This window comes from Pristis pectinata, chromosome 37 (genome assembly GCF_009764475.1).
Source record: "Pristis pectinata isolate sPriPec2 chromosome 37, sPriPec2.1.pri, whole genome shotgun sequence".
Lineage (NCBI taxonomy): Eukaryota > Metazoa > Chordata > Chondrichthyes > Rhinopristiformes > Pristidae > Pristis > Pristis pectinata.
In genome coordinates this window covers 5,832,474-5,846,746 of record NC_067440.1, presented here as the reverse complement: position 1 = coordinate 5,846,746, position 14,273 = coordinate 5,832,474, and the positions used below count along the sequence as shown (strand labels likewise).

General features: G+C 49.4%; 1 protein-coding gene across 3 annotated transcripts in view; it reads right to left on the bottom strand.

The window, feature by feature from the left end:
- Positions 1-9,815: 9,815 nt before the first annotated feature.
- The window catches only part of LOC127586593 (arf-GAP domain and FG repeat-containing protein 1-like), a 105,964-nt gene continuing 101,506 nt past the window's right edge, over positions 9,816-14,273 (bottom strand). For all 3 annotated transcript variants that reach the window (XM_052044685.1, XM_052044684.1, XM_052044686.1), the window contains 2 exons: positions 12,452-12,546; positions 9,816-11,098 (listed from right to left, as the gene is read on the bottom strand). In XM_052044685.1, the coding sequence (XP_051900645.1) occupies positions 11,039-11,098; positions 12,452-12,546 (155 nt within the window). In that variant the 3' untranslated portion in view covers positions 9,816-11,038. The remainder of the gene's footprint in view (positions 11,099-12,451; positions 12,547-14,273) is intronic.

The window sequence follows — 14,273 nt, the reverse complement described above, 5'->3', positions numbered from 1 at the left end:
TAGTTTACAACACCGTGTTTGTAATTTGTGAGGTGGGGGAGGGTAGAGGCTAAATCATACTTTTAAATTTCCAAAAAAGATTTTGAGAGGAGAGAGTGGGCTGTGGGATTAGTTTGGGGACTGATGCAGGACTGTGGGGAGAGCGCGGGGCAGTCGGATCAGTGTGGGATTGATGCAGGGCTGTGGGGAGAGAATGGGGCAGTGGGATTAATCTGGGGACTGGTACTGACCTGTGGGGAGAGAATGGGGCAGTGGGGAGAGAATGGGGAAGTGGGATTAGTTTGGGGACTGATACTGGCCCGTCGGGAGAGAATGGGGCTGTGGGATTAGTGTGGGATTGATGCAGGGCTGTGGGGAGAGAGCTGGACAGCAGGATTAATACAGGGCTGTGGGAAGAGAGTGGGGCTGTGGGATTAGTGTGGGATTGATGCAGGGCTGTGGGGAGAGCGCGGGGCGGTGGGAATAGTTTGGGATTGATGCAGGGCTGTGGGGAGAGAGCGAGGCAGTGGGATTGGTTTGGGATTGATGTGGGGCTGTGGGGAGAGGGGGGGCAGTGGGATTAGTTTGGGATTGATGGGGGGCTGTGTATTACCTTTGTTGGTTCAGGACCACAGAGAGAGGGGGACTGGTGTTGGAATTAGTTCTGGGTTACTCTCAGCAGCAAGACTCCAGTGTCTGAATAACCTTGCAGTCCAGTTTCAAGTCAATAGTCTGGGAAAGTAGAACAAAGCTCTGCGGACATTGTACAATCAAATTAATCTACGTTAGTTTCCAAGATATTACCTGGCAATAAAAAAATGAAAATGCTGGAAACCATTAGCAGTCTCTATGCAGAGAGAAATAGTTTTGGTTGAAGCCCCTTTGTCAGAACCAGGAAGGAGAGAAGCATCTGTGATATTGTTTTAATTTTTACTGTATTTACACACCTAACAACCCTGAACTTTGCAACCTTCCTTTGTAGATGCTGAAACTCTACAACTGCTCTCATTTCACTTTGACGTTCAGGCCTTCTCTCTCTCCCTGCCCCCATTAACTCATCAGCCAGGTGACCTCACTGACATTTTATCCCTTGGCAACCCTGACCTCACCTCATCAGAGATGTTGCCTCTGTCCTACCGTCCCTCCCCATCCCCTCTACAACTTAAAACTAATTGTTCTCCCTTTCCCATTCCTGATAGAAGGTCTCTGACCTTAAACATTAGCTGTTGCATTCTCCACAGACACTGCCTGAGTGTTTCCAGCACTTTTTTAGTTTTTATGTCCGATTTCCAGCGACTGTGCCTTTTAATAATTTTTCATCTGTGAACCTGCGACCGTCAATGAGTTTCTCCAATCCTCTCCCTTGTCCCACGCTCTCTGCGAATTCCATTGTCTTGCCGTGGCTCCATCACAAGTGCGCTGTCCTACACGATGCCTGTGTTGATGTGAATGGATAATTGTCCTCTGTCAGACCAGAGAAGTACAAAAGGCTTGGGTTGACGTTTCCATCGCTCGTGTTCACCTGGTCCATTCAATGGTACTTACCGTAGACAAGCCATAGAGTGCTACAGAACAGAAACGGGCATGAAAGGACACCTCACATTCCATTGAGGTAGCCTACGACAATGGCACGAACACTGAGTTTCCCAATTTAACCCTCCCCTCCAGTGGGTTTCTCCCCCTCCACATATTTGTCCTCTTTTCCCACCCCAGCTCCCTCCAGCACCCCCATCACTCACCTTCGTCTCCCAATCCCTCCTGGTTCGATGCACCCACTATACACACGCACAGGTTCCCCCTCCTCTATCTGGTCCTGGTTCCACCTGCCATACACCTCTCCCCTAATGGTTCCCATTCTCACCTTTACTCGTCAGAGTCCAGCAGTGGCAGCCTTTTGTGTTCCTGCTGATCTCCCTCGGGCAGTCGTCTGCACCTTCACCCTCCCCCCCCCCCCCCCACACCTCGCTCCCTCTCTCTCCGCCTCCACCTATCATCCACCTGCCCCTGTCTCCCAACACTACCCCTCCCTCCCCTATCCGGTGCATCCTCCCTGTCATCTATCACTCCTCGTCAGTCCACCAGTCGCCTCGGGCTCCTGTCCCACCCCTCCCCTCGTACCCATCTCCCCTCCCCACCCTCAGTCCCGATGCTGCTCGACCCGCTGAGTTCCTCCAGTAGATTGTCTGCTGCTGCAGAAACAGGCCCTTCAGCCCACTGTATCTATGCTGACCCTTTTGCCCGTCTACACTAATCCCACTTGCCCTCATTGGGACCGTATCTTTCTGTACTTATTCAAGTGCCTGTCTAAATGCCTATTACCTGTAGTGATTGCATCTGATTCCCCCACCTCCTCTGGCAGCCCGTTCCTGGCACCCACCACTCTCTGTGTAACAAAAAACTTACCCCTCAAATCCTCTCTGAAACTCTCACCTTAAACTTATGTCCTCTTAGTTATTTTTTGATTCTCCTACCCTGGGAAAAAGATACTATCTATGCCTATAATTTTACCTACCAGGTCACCCCTCAGCCTCCTTCACTCCAGGAAAAACAGTCCCAGCCTGTCTGATGTCTCCCCATAACTGAAGTCCAGCCAGCGTCCCAGTGAATCTCCTCTGCACTCTCTCCAGTGCAGTCATTCGGACTGACTGGGACGTGCTGGTATAACTGTTCCCTCCCACACAACTGCTTTAGCCAGAGTGGTGGTGAGTTGACTTTGCTACTGAAAAGTCAACTGATGTTAATGCATTTTATACAAGGAAGTTGGATAAAACTCACGAGGGAGGGTGTGGGACACATTGACCGGGCAAGACAGGGCGAGGAGGGAGCTGGCTATGAGGTGTTCAAGTGGCTGCACGGTGAAACAAAGAACAAACCTAAAACAATATTACCCGGGGTCTACTCGTCATCGAATATTTTTATTATTACTGCAGTGGGAAAAAATAAATGCAATTTGTTCGAAAATAGGCAAAAGATACCAATCTTTCAACAATTCTTCCTGTAATTGAACTTGTCCGTTACCCCAAAGTAATACTTTATATAAGTTACATGCTTCTTTTAAAAAAAAGTTGTATATAGATTAAATCAATGATTAAGCACAAAATTTCCAAAAAGGAGTCTGTCCATTGGCGCAAGAAATTAACAATTTCAACAAAGTAATTTAACTCAAAATCTCTCCATTCCTTTCTGTCCAATGCCTTTTTTTTTGCTTTGGGTGATTTATACTTTGTGCTCATCAACAGGAAGGAAGGTAAATGCTGCAGGTAAAGAATTATTTCTATCTCAGGGGCTCAGTACCAGCATCACACACTCCCGGGGCAGGGATACAGCGTGAAGCTCCCTCTACACTGTCCCATCACACACTCCCGGGGTCAGACACAGAGTGAAGCTCCCTCTACACCGTCCCATCACACACTCCCGGGGTCAGATACAGAGTGAAGCTCCCTCTACACCGTCCCATCACACACTCCCGGGGTCAGATACAGAGTGAAGCTCCCTCTACACTGTCCCGTCACACACTCCCGGGGTCAGACACAGAGTGAAGCTCCCTCTACACCGTCCCATCACACACTCCCGGGGCAGGGATACAGCGTGAAGCTCCCTCTACACTGTCCCATCACACACTCCAGGGGGTCAGACACAGAGTGGAGCTCCTTCTACACCATCCCATCACACATTCCCAGGGTCAAACACAGAGTGAAGCTCCCTCTACACCGTCCCATCACACACTCCCGGGGCAGGGATACAGCGTGAAGCTCCCTCTACACCATCCCATCACACATTCCCAGGGTCAAACACAGAGTGAAGCTCCCTCTGCACCGTCCACACACTCCCGGGGCAGGGACAGCATGGGTTAGATACAGAGTGAAACATGAACTGGTAAGCAGACGTGATGTTAAATGAATGCCTCTCCCAATGAGGTTCACTCTTGGAATCATTCTGTGCACGGCTAAGCCAAAATACCAATAGAACCTGGTACTCTGTACTCCCCCACAGTCCCAGCCTCAATTATTGGATGAAACAAATGACAGAATTTCGAGAGAGCACACACATCTCTACAGCACCTTTCACAACCTCAGGATGCCCCACAGTACTTCAGGTACATTTTTAAGAGCCACCACTATTTCAAATACAGGAAATAGGGCAATGAATTTTGTGCACAGAAAGGTCATCCAATGTTGATTAATAAATATCCACACCAGTACATTGGAGAAGCAGCCCAGATTTTTCAGAACAGTGTCTGAGGGAACTTCTATCCTCCCCGACGGGTGGGCAGTTGAAGTAACATCTCATCCAAACACCACTGACATGACAGCACTGCGTCAGTACAGTTCCATGTTAGTCCGCCTAACGTACCTGCCCTTGGAATAGGATCGGAACACAAAACGTGACTGGGCCGCCTGAACAAGGACCTGGTATCCCCGTGTAAATGTCCTATGGCACAAAATGGATTCGGAGAGGAGGAAAGCATTTCTGAAGTATACACACACCCTCACCCATGCCATCCATGAACCCATGTCTGATCTACCCACGTCCAATGACGTAAAGCTGGAGCATTTGCATTTTACAGGGCAACTCCCTTCCAAGCCAAAAGTAAACAAGACGAATCCGATTCAAGGACAGATCTTAAAACACACCCCATCACCCATTATCAGGCATGGATGGGTTACCGCGCCCCTCATTCTGCTGAATGTGCCTTGCCCAGTCCTTTACGGCCATTTATTCCATAACATGCAGTGGTTCCCAGAGGAACTTGGTTGCAAGAGAGGGTTAAACAAGGAATTGGAGGCCACCCAGGCAATCTTCAAGTGGATCTTTCAGTGGGAAAAGTAAGTTTACCAAAAGTACAATGAAAGCACAAGGGCCTCATTGTTTGAGTGTGTAAAGGCAGTCTCAGATTTATCCCAAATAACAATGTGCATTTTTAGCACATCCCTGACACTGTGGAAAATAACTGGATGTTAAGATGACGGGAGAGAGATTGATGCTCGGGAAGCAAGCGCAGTGTGAAGGGGTAAGTGCGGGAAACACTGTGTCAAAGCTTGGTGGCTGGAAATAGGGGAGAGGGGTGAGAGAGAGAGGAAGCAGAGGGGCAGTGTGTGGACATACAGGGAGACGGTGATCCATAATGAAGCACCAGCAAAGGTGTGAGTAAAACTAATGAGTGGTAGAGTTGTGAGCAGGAGGGAGAGGAAATATCTGGGCAAATATCCCACTTGTACACTGGGGCATCCAGCTTTGTGGCTAATATTAGATTGTTTTATATGGTGCATTGCCCCATACCATCCCACAGTACCAAGCCCCAATAGTTAAGTTCACAGGACAGTTGTACAAGATGTTGAGACAGTACTGTGTGCAGTTCTGGTTGCCCAGCTATAGGAAGGATGTCAGTAAACTGGGGAGGGCGCAGAAACGATTCAGGAGGATGTTACTGGGACTGGAGGGCTTGAGTTATGAGAGACTGGATAGGCTGGGGCTGTTTTCCCTGGAGAGAAGGAGGCTGAGGGTTGACCTGATAGAGGTTCATAAAATTACAAGGAGCACAGATAGTGCAAATAGTCAGTCTTTTTCCCATGGTGGGGGAGTCGAAAACTAAAGGGCACAGGTTTAAGGTGAGAGGGGAAACATTTAAAGGGGACCTGAGGGGCGAGTTTTTCACACAGAGGGAGGTGGGTCTGTGGAACGAGCTGCCAGAGGAAGTGGTAGAGGTGAGTACAATTATATTGGACAGGTACATGGATAGGGAAGGTTTAGATATGGGTCAAACGCAGGCAAATGGGGTTAGCTTAGATGGGCATTTTGGTCAGCATGGATGAGTTGGGCCGAAGGGCCTGTTCCCACACTGTATGAAGAGAGTGGTGTATTTTGGAGATGCCAGTGTGAGGTACTCTTGGGAGCAGTGCTCAGTACAAATGGAAGCAGCTTGCTTGCAGAGTCTCTGATTCAGGTTTGGAGCTGACTCACCGACTCTCCGATATCAGGCCTTCGCTGTGCAGTGTTGAGTCTTCTGTCTCTCTGCATGGACTCCAGAGACAGTTGGGGCTTTGTGTCTGGTCTCCTGACTGGAGCAGAAGATGGCACACAGTCTATGGGACCTCCTGGGCCATCTGAGGAACAAGGAGGGGAATTATTTCCCCAGGGTGCTGCGATCCCTTACTGGATTCTGGGTTTATTTTTGCCTCTCAGTGACCAGGGGAGGAGAGGAGGAAGCAACTTGTCCCCAGACTCTGGCTGTGGGGCAGGCTTGTTGACATGGTCTAAGGTTTCCCACCAATCTTGGATGATTGCTTAAACAATCACCCCAACCCATCACCTGGGCAACCAACCCACCTGAGTAAGCTGGCAAACATGGCGTCATCAGACCCACCTGATTGAGCTTCCTTGCTGTGGTTCCGCCCCCAACCCCACACTTCTCCTCACTTGTAACAGGGAGACACAAGAGACTGCAGATGCTGGAATCTGGAGCAAAAGACAACCTGCTGGAGGAACTCAGCGGGTCGGGCAGCATCTGTGGGAGGGAAATGGACAGTCAACGTTTCAGGTCGAGACCCTTCCTCTGGACTGAATGATAGAGGGGAGATAGTATAAAGAGGTGAGGGGAAGGGTTGGAACAAGAGCTGACAATCTTTCGGTCCAGGTGAAGGGCCTTGACCCGAAATGTTGACTGTCCATTTCCCTCCACAGATGCTGCCTGCCCGCCGAGTCCCTCCAGCATCGTCTTTTGCCCTCACCTGTGAGCAGCTCAGGAATAGGAAGTCACAAGGATCAGCCACGGCAGGATAAGCGCAAGTTGCTCGTGGTTTGGAGCTGAATAAGCCGCCCTCAGCAGAGGATGAGAAAGTGGGTGAGAAAATATCGTAGCAATAAGCCGTGGATTGTTTTTACATTGCAACATTTAACTCCGTGACTGTTTTAAACTGTGCGCTACCCTGCAGTCATCCCTGAATGCCAGTCCTCACTCCCACTAAAATAATGACCAACTGGTACCCAACGCAAACAGGCCAGGCTTGAGATTTCGGTAGAGTGGAGCAGATTTAACAAAATGGGAGTACAACCAGCACTAATACCTCCCAAGTCACGCACCGCTTAGTCTTGTCAACTTGTCCCTTCAACGCCATTGGGCCAATGTCACAAGGATTCGAAAACCCCAACACCATCACGTCACGCCAAGCAGCGGGAAATGTCAGCCTTGCCAGCGATGCCCATATCCAGGGATTAAGCCTTTCCTTATCCCTCCAACAAGATCCTAGACTCCAGTTGTGACTGCTGGTATTAGACATGAATATTTATCAGACTGTTTTTTTTAAATAGTTTGAAGATTTCAGTGTTCAATGTCTTTCTTTCGCTGAGCTGAAGGATTTAGCTTCAATTTACATGGAGGACTCTGTTACATAATGTTCACGTGCCTGGGAGGGGAAGGTTGCATGGATAGATCTCGTCTTCCAAATTTCTGTAAAACAAGGCTGCTTCTCCGATGTTGGGCACATGCTGTACTACAAGCGTAGTACTTGTGTACTGGGGCATGACTGTGTCGACACCAAGTGTGGTGGGAACTGTGACAAGGCCCCAGTGTACCCATGGGTGAGTTTCACAGGCTTCTCTGCGACTCTAGGCCTGGTCTGTCTCCATGGCAACTGTGGTGAAACTAGGCCAAGGCAAAACACACAGCAAGAGAAACGACGGAAGGTGGTGATCTCGCAGAAGGGTTGGATAAAATGATCACCACTTTCTCCTTGTGACTTGGAGCTCGCTCTAACTGGTCTTGCTCAGGTGGCCATGGAACCATCATCTGGTTTCTTCACGTCCAGGAACACCTGGTGGGAGGTTTCCGCAAAAATATCCTGCTCCCTCCCTCTCAATGTTACTTTGGTTCAGGGACGTGCTCCAGTGACAAGTAATGAGGTCATGGAAAGTTTTCCACTGTGTCAACAGTCCCAAGCGAGGCTTAGTTTGTGAAGGAGTTGGACAAAGGTCAGAACCTCCTCTCTTGTCCTGTGACCACTGGGATGTCACTGCATGGAGACACTGCATTGGAGATCTGGGGCACTCCCTGCAGATTCAATCTGCTAAGGCACAAAGACCGAACAAGCCAATAAGCTAACTAAGCATATCACGGTGACAGACCTGCGCTCCTCTGGCACTGTGTGTGTGTGTGTGTGTGTGTGTGTGTGTGTGTGGAGTTTGCATGTTCTCCCTGTGACCGCACGGACTCCCCCCCGGGTGCTCCAGTTCCCTCCCACATCCCAACGACGTGCAGGGTCGGTGGGTTTGTTGGCCGCTGGAAATTGCCCCCCTGGTGTGTGGACAGTCGAGTTGATGGGCAGGCGAGGAGGAATAAGTTGCAAGGGCTACAGGGGGAATGGAACCAATGGGATTGCTCTGCTGTGAGCTGGCATGAACTTAGTGGGCTGAATGGCCTTAATTTGTGTTATAAGTACACTGTGATGGGGAGTCTTCAAACCCAACTTTTCCCCTCAGTGACGGAGGGCGAGTGGGGGAGTGGGGGGGGGGGGGTCACGGTTTAGCGACCTTGAGCAGGCAGAATAGCCGCAATTTCCCATCCCCAAGCTGGGTTGTGATGCTTCCAACCACAGGCTTAACTGACAGGCTGATCAAGTACCGGGATGGAGTGAAGGGGGACTGTCTTAGTCTGTGAGGTTCGGACCCACGCACCGGTGAATCGTAACAGCAATGAAATAAATGAGGCAGAGATGGGAAGCAAGCATTTTTGCTTTTAAATAAAAAGGTGAAAAGAATTGAGAAGATGTGGCTATAAGCTCTCCCACACAACGATAAGCTGCTAAACCCCATTCTAAAGACATGCATTACTGGGAGCGATGTAAACCTTTGCATTATGTACGATCTGCCAATAGAGGGAATCATAGGAATTGCCTGACTTAATGCCAAGACACTAGTCCCATACTGCATCGACGTGGGCAGACGAGAGGATTGCACCCAGATCAGTCAGTGCCTGAACGAGGGGGCCAGCCTGCAATGAGGTCTGGACATATGATCACGGTGTGCCTCAGGGGTGAAACTGCCCTGTGACTCACTCTTTGCATTTTCAGACTGGCGTTGGAACTGCCAGATCAGAAAGAAACACAGGAAAAAACAAACACAAAAGCATGAAGAGACAAAAGGCTGCTCAATGGCAGATACAGGGCCACCCACATGAGCAAGTCTCCCCCGCTCACCGCCCCAACAACGCTTTGAGAAGCACAGAATAGCAGTGGCCAGTTATGTAAGCAAGGCATTCTCAGAGTAAGATGCCAGTGACAGCATTATGTTCCATCAGGAGGGACTTCTTACGCTTCCAATAATCCCTCAGAACCTTTGCCTGTTGAAGCAGACATGATTCAGCTTCCATATCTCAACAAGGTGTGTGTGTGTGTGTGTGTGTAAACCTTTGTGCAAGCCCCTACACAACTGCTTAAAGTTGCAGAGAGTGTATATGTCTGTGTGTGCATGCACACACATGCACCTATATATGTGGTATAAGTGTCCGTTAAAATGCACGTATGGGTTTGTGTGTATACGTGCTGGGCACATGCACATCTTCCTATGTACATACGTATGCATGTGTGTGTGTGTGCACGCGCGGACGCGGGACTATATGTTTCGCTGTGTGTGCACGCGGGACTATATGTTTCACTGTGTGTGCATGCCATTCAGTGTGTGCCTGCGTATAGGCATCCATGTGTCTGTGTGCGAGTCTGCATGTGAATGCAAGTACCCGTGTGTGTGTGTGTGTGTGTGTGTGTGTGTGTGTGCGTGCGTGCACGCATGTGGCACACAGACTTGAAGACTGAGTCAAATCAAGAGGATCGGTGCAGCCTGCATCGATTGATGAACAAAATATATATTTTGAATGAACAGTAGAACACAGCGGAATTGGTGTAACAATTTTAAAAAATAAAAGGACACAGAAACAAGCCCGAGATTCCAATACAGCAGCTCGCCAAACAGTGAAGGGAAGAGAGTGGCCCTGGGGAGAATAATGGGGGGGGTGCGGGAGGGCGCAGGAGGATGAAACGTCTGTGGGGACTGTTTGGGGAGGAGGACAGGCTGATGGGGGTGGCCGTGACAGCCTGTCTGTCATCTTCACTGAGAACCACCTCAGCAGACGGTTTAAATAAGGTCCCCACTTCTGCCGCAACGACAAATCGCGGTGGCTCTTGCCGCCCACTGCAGCAGCTTCAGGTGGGCTGGGAGATGCCCTCAGCTCCAGACCCTGCCCGCATCCACCACCCCCACCCACAAAAATAAAAGGTGGCCACCTGTCCACAAGGCGTCGGGGCAGACCTCCTCTCCCGCACTGCTCCTGTACAAATGGGAGATTCCATTTCCTTGAAAGACCGCCCCTCTGAGGATCCCACCGGGGGGGCGGGGGAGGGACGCGCAAATTCAACAGCCAGTCTGGAAAATGGATGTCAAATGGCAACCCTACCCCCACCCTTGAAAGGGTCCCCGTCACCCCCCTCCCCATCCCACCACCCTCCCAAAACCCAGCCCTAGTTGCAGTGGTGCATCAATGAGTAGGTGTGCCACACACAGGTTGTGCACAGCAGGTGCCTCAAGGGGTATATCGCCCACTATTAACATAGGATTAAATGTCACTGGGACGATGCCCGGACAGAACTGTATCCATTAAGTAGCCCATACTGTGTGGGGATTTCCCCCATCACCTGGCCCACAGCCACTTAACCCTTTCACTGCCTCATCTGCCTGCAATGCTAAAAGCTCTGCTGCATAGACAGACAGTGCCCGAATGAGATACAGCTGGCAACTATCCTGGCTGCCCTTTCCCTTCCCCTCGAGTGTCCAGAGCTGCGTCAAGAGACCCCGCTATAGCCTGCACTGGTATTTGGTTGCTAATACACTGAACGATTACAGTATAGAAATATTTCAATGCCTCATCTCCACCCTCAGGTTCTTCCCACCCGTCCCCACCACCAAAGTATAGAAATGTGTGTACTGGCGTCACGTATGTTACAGCTGTTGGTCAACTCTTGTGGTTTAAGGCGATTCTGGAAGAGCCACATGCTGGAAGTACTAAAGGTCACTATAAGAAGGGGTTGGTGGATGTGCTTCCTGCCGCAAACTGTCCGGGTGGGGCTCCAGTCTTCAGAGAGAAAGCAGAGAAATAAATTAGGAATTAGTCAACCTTGCCTGCACACTCTCGTCCCCACTCCGCCCCTCCCTCTCCCACGTCTTCCCAGGACCCGGACTTCACCAAGACCTGTTAACTACCTCCCTCAAGTGGCCATGGAGACTGTAGAATTCAGTGGACCTGGGTCCTTGTAGATAAAGCACAAAGTCCACGTACAGATGCCGCAAATAACTGGGAACATTGGCCTTTATAGGGAAATCCAGCCACCCCTGTACAGAGCATTAACAACACCACGTTTGGAATAATGTGTCGAGTTTTGGTCTCCTTATTGAAGAAGGGATGCATTTGCAATGTTCAGAGTAGGTTCGCTTGGTCGATTCCAGGGATGAAGGGGATCTCAGCTGAGGAAAGGATGAATTATTGAGCCTATACTCACCGCAGTTCCGCAGAATGGGAGCTGACCTCATTGAAACATGTAAGATGGAGCTTGAAAGGAAAGGTGCCAAGGAGATGCCTGGATAATCTAGGACTGGGAGCATGGTTTCAGAACACGAGACCACCCATTTAAAATGAGGAGGAATTTCTTCCCTTGGGAAATTTTGAAAGCATCTACCCCGCAGAGCTGTTTAGACTGTGTATGGTCAGGGCCAAAGGTAGACAGATTTATAGGGGTGTCAAGCAACTCAACAGGGGAACACCACGGACCACCTCTTGCACTACCTTGGACTTGTCTCTGATTGTGTTTTATTCTGCACTAATGTCTTGTTTTACATAGACTTTTATTTTATCATGGTCTGGTATAAATTATGTTTTGCGTTGTCTGTACCGACGTGCCCGTGATGCTGCTGTAAGCAAGTGTTTCATTGTACCTGTAACCTCACCGTACTTGTGCACTTGACAATAAACTCGACTTGAAGCCTGGGGGCTTTGGGAAACAGGCAGGAAGATGGAACTGAGGCCAAGATCAGATCAGCTCTGATACCGAATGTCATCGCAGGCTCAGGGGCCAGATGTGCCCTTGTTAGTCAACGTAGGATGGCTGTTTCAATTCCTTCTTCTTGGCAGGTGGTGGGAGGGGATGCAAGTCACCCACCTTCCTGTGGAACCCCTCTAAATAAGCGATCACTTCCCAAGGGTCAACCGTGCAATGTGAGAGCGGCTGATAGTGCAGCAGTAGGTTCACGGCGCAAACCCAGCACTCTTCACGGCCGCTGTCACTTCCTTGCCCTGCTCATTAAATCCCATTTTACTCGATTCCCAATGTGCCGGCTCAGTGCTGTTTCAGCCTCGCCGTGCGCAGAGCCCTCTCTCTCGGAGAAGATGCACAGTTTACCACTATGCCAGGAAGCTTGGCGTAGCACGTACCATGAACGGGTTGCTGGGCGCTCCACCTCCTTGGATCAACGGCCCCATCGGTCGCGGCATTACTTTGGGCTGCCCGAAGGCACCAAATCCAGCTCCTACATACACACACACGCACAAGAGACAAGGTATTCAACACACCTACTCACCCAATACCTAAACATAGAATCATACAGTAATAAACCAGGAAACAGGCCCTTCGGCCCAACTCATCCATGCCGACCAAGGTACCCACCAATGCTAGTACCATTTGCTCACATTTGGCCGGTATCCCTCTCAACCTTTCCTGTCCAGGTACTTATCCAAATATCTTTTAAATGTTGTTTTTATACCTGCTTCAACCAGTTCAACTGAACTTAATGGAGGTGTTCTGCAAAGTGGTCACCCCCATCAATTTTTGGTTTCCCTCATGCAGAAGACACAAACTTGAGCATAGATGCAATACACTCAGTTGGAAGTGCAAGTGGACAGCTTCTTCATATGGAAGGACTGTTTGACTGCATGGGAAAGTGCTCCGGAAAGGGGAGGGTGGTGGATATATAAGAGTGTGCCAAGGAGATGTAGAGGGGATGGTCACTTTGGATTGTTGAGAGGGGAAAAGTGCACCCAGTGCTGGAATCACATCAGAGCTGGCAGAAGTGACACAGTGAGATATGGAGACTGGCGAGGACAAGGGAGAGCCAATGCTTGTTCTGGATGTTAAAAAAAAAGCAATGGTTGACTGGTCAACGACAAAAGGGCACGGATATAGAGGGATGAGAAATTTCTTCACACGGCATGTCGCAAGGCTAGGGATCCATGCCCAGGGTTTATCAATGCAGAAACCAGGGAGTTAATAGGATTAGAATGATTGGCACACATGAAGGGAAAACTCAGACATGGCCTGAGCTGAGCTGCATGGTCTGCTCCCTCTGGTAACTCTCATCTATGTAAGTTGAGGAGAGCAGTAGTGATCCACCTTGCAGTTGTCACCTTGTGGCATATTACCTGCTGCTACAGATCCCCAAATGCACTACCTCACACCTCAAATGATTTTCTGTTGCCACCCTTGTGTCGGCGACCCGTCCAGCTACATCTCCTTTGTCAACCACATGACCAATTTTTCTATCAACTACAAACTGCTTTACATTTACCCTCTTATATTTAAGACTAAATCATTAATATCGACCACAAAAAGCGAGGCTCCGACTACTGAGCCCTATGGATCACTATTGCTAACAGTCTTATAGTTGTAACAAAAAAACACCCTTCAACGATTGCCCTCTTTGCTTCCTTCCAACGAGCAGATTGTAGATCCAATTTGCCACTCTTCATTAGATCTGGTGACTTTTATTTCCATTGTTGTGACCAGCCTGCCATGTGGGACCTTGTCAAAAACATTGCTACGTGGATCACATGAAATGCACCACCCTTATCAGCCTTCCTTGTTACCTCATCAAAAACATTCAATCAAGATATGCAGACATGTCCTTCCCTTAACTAATCTCATCTGATCGCCCCTTATCAAACTGCACCTTTCTAAGTGAAGGTTTCCTGTCACTCAGAACTGATTCCTGTAATCTGGTCACTGCCAAGGTTAAACTGGTCTATAACTACCCAATTTATCCCTTGGTCCCTTTTTTAAATGACAGTACAACATCAGCAGTCTTCCAACCCTCTGGCACCACTCCTGCTGCCAGGCAGGATTAAAAAATTATAATCAGAGCCTCTAGAATTTCCTCCCATGCTTCTCTGAACACCCTGGCATACACTTCACCTGGGCCTGGCCACTTCTCCACTTCAAACGATGCTAACCCCCCTCAATAAAACCACCCAACTTTTCATA